The sequence below is a fragment of the Geospiza fortis genome, unplaced genomic scaffold, assembly GCF_000277835.1.
Source record: "Geospiza fortis unplaced genomic scaffold, GeoFor_1.0 scaffold425, whole genome shotgun sequence".
Taxonomy (NCBI): Eukaryota; Metazoa; Chordata; class Aves; order Passeriformes; family Thraupidae; genus Geospiza; species Geospiza fortis.
In genome coordinates, this window is record NW_005054387.1 from 185,377 (window position 1) to 190,912 (window position 5,536).

Below are 5,536 nucleotides of genomic sequence, written 5' to 3' on the forward strand. Positions count from 1 at the left end.
GCCAACGGCACCCTCCAGCCTTGCCGGCCAAAGGCATCCTGCAGCACTGCCGGCCAAATGCATCCTGCAGCCCTGCCGGCCAAATGCATCCTGCAGCACTGCCGGCCAAATGCATCCCGCAGCACTGCCGGCCAAATGCATCCTGCAGCCCTGCCGGCCCGCGGCCAGCAACGGGCGCCAGAGCATCGCGGAGAGAGCCCGGCTGGACTCGGCTCTAACTGAGATCCTGGCTGGGATCGAGACTGAGATCCTGGCTGGGCTTGGGTCCAACTGAGATCCTGGCTGGGCCTGGGTCCGACTGAGATCCTGGCTGGGCCTGGGTCCAACTGAGATCCTGGCTGGGATGGACACTGAGATCTTGGCTGGGCTCAACACTAACTGAGATCCTGGCTGGACTGGGGACTAACTGTGATCCGGGCTGGGCTGGAGACTGAGATCCCGGCTGGGCTCGAGTCTAAGTGAGATCCTAGCTGGGCTTGAGTCTAGCTGTGATTGTGGCTGGGCCCAACACTGTGACCCTGGCTGGGCTCGGGTCTAACTGTGATCCCGGCTGGGCTCGAGACTAACTGTGATCCTGGCTGGGCTGGACACTGAGATCCCAGCTGGGCTGGACACTAACTGAGGTCCCAGCTGGGCTCAGGACTAACTGTGACCCTGACTGCTCTGTTGCAGATGGAGAAGCCCAGCTGGCCTCCACCGTCATCGACACCATCCTGGCAGGGCTGCCCGGCCCGCGGGGAGCCCCGGGGCCCGTGGGGCCACCAGGTGACAGCCGGGGCTGGGCTGAGGCTGGGCTGGGGCTGGGCTGGGGCTGGGCTCAGGGGTGGCAGTGGGGGCGGATGGCAAAGGCCCTCCGGGGGGCAGTTGATGGTCCCTGGGTGCCTGCAGGGGAGGGGAGGGGAGGCTCCTCACTAGCAAGAAGTAACTGGGTTTTTATCTGCTGATAGTGGCTGATTGTTTGACCTTTACATTTTGAGAAAGGGGCTGATTAAAAGCTGCTTTTAAAAGTAGGTTGTTCAGTGATTCCTTCCTGAGAGCAGAGTTGTTCTCCCCCTGCTGCAAACCTGTCCTGTCACTGCAGAGCTGCACCAAGCAGGGGCTGGCCAGAGGCTCTGTGATGTCTGTGAAGACTTTGGAGCCAGTTTGAGCAATTGCAGATTTTCACCAGTGTAACTGAAATCAGAATCTGAGATGAAAATTCAGTGACAAGCCTTCTTTCTCTCTGTGCTGATGGGTGGCTTAAATGATAATATTCCTGCCAACGTCAGCACTTCCCTGTATGATGCATATTTAGGAGTCAACTCCCATTAGTTGCAGAAAAGGCTTCTCCTTTCATTATGAGGGCCTTTCATTTATCCTTCAATTCCTTTATTCTTTGACTTAAGCATTTGTATGGTGCATTAATGATTGAGGCTGATTCAGCTGTACTTTGTGTATAATGTCCACATTGTTTCATCTCAAGGGTTGTGACAACTAAAGCAGAGAGGAGTATTGCTAAGTTCAGGCTAAGCAAATATCCTGTCTCCCATCTGCAGGTATAATTTAACAGCTACTGTTGAGATATAATTATTTTTTCAAAAGGAATGAATCTGTTAAGTCACTGTGTGAGACAAGTTGACCTGTTTAGATGGTGCTTAACTCATCCTGGAAGCAGCTCTCTTGTGGTACAGATTTTAAATTAATTTATTGCCACTGCAGTGAGTGAAGACCAAGAGAGAGCTTTGCTTTGCTCCACTCAGCCTCTCCTATCTCTGACCAAGTGCAGCAGCTCTGGGGCTCCCCTTGCCACCTGAGATTGTTTCAGGACCAGCACCTGCAGTGTCTCACTCTCATGGAGCTGTTCCATGGATCTTGTTTAAGTTTTCTCAAAAGTTGCATTTTAAGGAATGGAAATGTGGACATTGCTGACATCCTTCCTGCCTTTTTTCACCATTTTTTTCCTCCCAGAGCTCTAACATCCCCCCTAGGATGTGTTCTGTCAGGGTGTGGGTGTCCAGTAATCCAGTGTTGGATGAAGGGTTCTCACTCATTGGGAGACTCAGCAGAACATGAAAGAAGTGCCTACCTTTGGAATTTAGGGTTCTTCCTCCTAAATTTCCTTAACATTGTCTCCAATTATGATTCCCACCAGGGCCACCAGGTGCTTCAGGACCCAAAGGGCCCCCAGGACCCATTGGAGCCCCTGGATCACAGGTAAGGTGCTTTGGTGCTTTGGGGTGGAGGGCAGAGGGGGGTCAGGGGTGAAACATCATCCCATGCACAAGGAGAGAGAGTAATCTTAGATCTGCTGTTTTGTTCCCCATGAAATTCTGTGATTTAATTCCTTTTTCTGTGATTTATTTCCTTTTTCTCATTCTGGATTAAGAGGTTGAAATGGTTGTGCTTTCCAGATTTTCCCTTAATCATAACAACACATTGTGCTGCTGCTGTGTCAAAACATTTCACTGTGGCCTGAGTTGATGCAAAGGATCTGACATGGGCTTTACTAACACAGTGATAGAAAAACTCTGCATTTCCTGTGGAACACATAAAAAGAACAAAAATGCATCAATGGGAATTCACCAATTCACCAGAGTGATGTGCTAAGCCTACTTTTCCAGACATAGCACTTTCTATTCAAGAAAAATATCACAAATTCCCATCAGTTTGATTATTTATTGATACAAACATTGTGGAGGGGGAAGATAATAATGGAGTGGGAAAAACTCACTCCAAAGAATTTATGGTAGAAGAAGGGCACAGTACTCACATGGATGGAAAAAGCTGATTAAATGGAAAGAAGTGAAGTCATGAATAGGGAACTGCCAAACTGCTCCAAACTGTGGTTGGCTGATACAAAGGGACTCAGTTTTGGGAAGAGTATTGCTTAATGTGGAGGTAAAACAGCAGCATCAGATTTTTCAGAGGAATCCCACATGACTGGAGAGCACAGAGAAAGGTTAAGTAACTTTATAGAGAGATGTAGCTCAGATCTGGTAAGAGGAGGTTTGGAACTGAAAATAGAGAGGGAAGATTTTTGCTATGTGTTTATTAACCACTTTGAAGAAGCAATGAACAACAGGTTAGGGAAAGTTTGCCAGTGTAGCAGAATCCTTTCAATTAGGAAATTCTCTGGAGAACAATGAGAAACTCCAGATAGATACAAACACAGTGAGAGATTTGGCAGCCAAATGACAGATGCAGTTTAACATCATTAAATATAAGGTAATTCACAATTCATAAGTAGATTCTGCAGCAGAGTCTGGCTTTTTGACATGCAACACACACTGTAAGCCTTTTATTTTTTGCAAAACTGTGCAATTCAGTGTTCTTGAGCATCCCTGTCTCACCACACACCAAAGGATGCTTTGGGACACTTGGGCTTTGTCCATGCTGCATGTTTGACATGGGGCCAAGCCTGGTCTGTGCCCTACCTGGTTTGGCAGCCCCAGGGAACCTAAGCCAGGCCTAAGTCTCTGAATGCTTGGTGGGGAGCTCAGCTGGGCTGGTGGGGCAGCTGCAGGCAGGGAACAACGTGCTGCTGGTGAGCAGTGCTGGCTCCCAGCTGGAATGGGAGAGGGCTCCTCATTTTCACTCTTCAATCACACATGTGGCACCTCCTTGGGTCACTTCACAGGCACTGAGCTCCTCACAGCAATGCTCCTTTCTCTGGGCCTACAAAACCCATTTCTCTGGGTGCTGATGTGGGGATTTGTGGGGCTCTTCCTAACCAGGCTGGCTCAAATCCCCTGGAGGGGAGCTCCAGACTCACTTCTGCAGCCTCCAAGACAACGTGCAAGTCACTTGTGGTGGAAAAAAAGCATCTTGTACGTGGCTGTGGGGAGAAGGGAGCTGACAGGCTCAATATAAACAAACAATATTGTTCTCTCTTGGTCTGGTTAATAACTGTGGCTTCTCTGGGTGGATAAGTGAAGAATTTGGATCGATTTCTGCATAGCAGTTCAATTAGTAGAAATCTGGAGACTGTGCCCTTCTTAGCCATTGGTGACTGCTTTATAGATTTGTTCAACCCAGGGAGTAAAATTATTAGCAGAGATTGGGCTTAATTTCAAAATTGTTTATTAGGGTGAGTGAATAGCTTCAAAATAATTTCCACTACACAATCCAATTAATTTTCAGGTATGTGTGCTTGCTCCTGCCACCCACTGAGGCAATTAAGAAGTAGGGGCAAGCAGTGGGGATTTTTAAGCTAAACATACTACCTGTGTAATAATTTCTTCTTGGTAACTGAGAACAAGAACTGTCCTGTCATACTGACCCCAAAAAAATGTTACATCAGGGGCCTGCAGTGCATTAAAAGAACCAAATAGAGGAATCTGCAGAAAGTGCAGGGTTTGGGATATCTGCAAACAGAGCTCCTGTTGTGTGTGCATGAAGGAAAAAGAGAATCCAGCCCAATTGCTTAATGGGTATATGAGGTTTTCAGGAGCTGAGGATCACTAGGAAATGTATTCACTACACCTACACAAAGGCTGCACAGTAGAAATTAATTCCTTCTCATTCTGCATCTCTTCCAGGGCTTGCCAGGATCTCCAGGACAGCCTGGACCAAAAGGATCCAAAGGAGACCGAGGAGAGAGAGTAAGGTTTTACAGGCACAGGGAGATTCCCACAGCATCTGAGGGCTGTGGAATTTTACACAGCACAGGTCTCACAGATGCAGTGGGACCACAGCCATCACCAACCTTAAATTCAGTTTCTGGAGGAAACAAGATGAGGTTTCCTGTACAGAGAAGGAGTTGAATTCCTTGCATGGTCAGGTATTCCCCAAAGAGATTAGCAGATTTGCTAATTTAGATTTGTTACCCCAAAGAGGTATCAAAGACATGGTGGGTAAAGGCCTGTGGAGACCAGCTTTCTTCCACCAGCCAAATCTGTTTAGTGTGGGGTGTTTTGAGAGGTCTAAGGCTTTAAAAACTCACCAGATTTTCCTCAACCAAAGTCATTCCCCAGGTCAAATGATGTTCTTAACATATTTGGAATACTGAAGTCATGTTCTTAATGTTTATGTGCCTCAGTCCTTAGTGGGCTGTCCAGTGCTGATAACTAAACAGGGTTTGAATGTTAATTCCAACCTGGTGAAGTTTAGGAACTACCAGAGAAATAACTGACAAGGGTGTAAGTATTTCAGATTCCCAGCCCAGCATTCAAGCATTGGGAAGGGTTTGAAAGGGGCATTTGGGCCTTTGGCTGCTTCTGTCCAGCTGAATTGCCAAAAAGTCATGGTCTTTGAAATCTCTAGGTGAGTCTAGGAGCACAAAATCACTTGGGAGTGGAGTGGGTGGAAGAGGATCATCAGCCCTAGGTCTGAAATGGGCACCATGGACTGTGGAGAGCTCCTGAGACCCCAGCATGGAGAGAGCCAAAGGAGGGGACAAGGTCCAGGAGGAAAACATTGTCTGGTTCCTGTGAAGTGATGGATGTCTGCAGCGGTGGCTGCACTCCACAGCTGTGGGAGACAAGCTCCCTTTCCTCCCAGGTCTCCTGTCCCACAGATGGGGGTGATGGGGGCTGCAGGTGTGTGATTCCCCCATGCC

General features: G+C 48.0%; 1 protein-coding gene across 5 annotated transcripts in view; it reads left to right on the top strand.

The window, feature by feature from the left end:
• Positions 1-5,536, top strand: part of COL26A1 (collagen type XXVI alpha 1 chain) — a 172,047-nt gene that overhangs the window by 152,612 nt on the left and 13,899 nt on the right. For all 5 annotated transcript variants that reach the window (XM_014308859.2, XM_031060595.1, XM_031060596.1 and 2 more), the window contains 3 exons: positions 673-765; positions 2,132-2,193; positions 4,518-4,580. In XM_014308859.2, the coding sequence (XP_014164334.1) occupies positions 673-765; positions 2,132-2,193; positions 4,518-4,580 (218 nt within the window). The remainder of the gene's footprint in view (positions 1-672; positions 766-2,131; positions 2,194-4,517; positions 4,581-5,536) is intronic.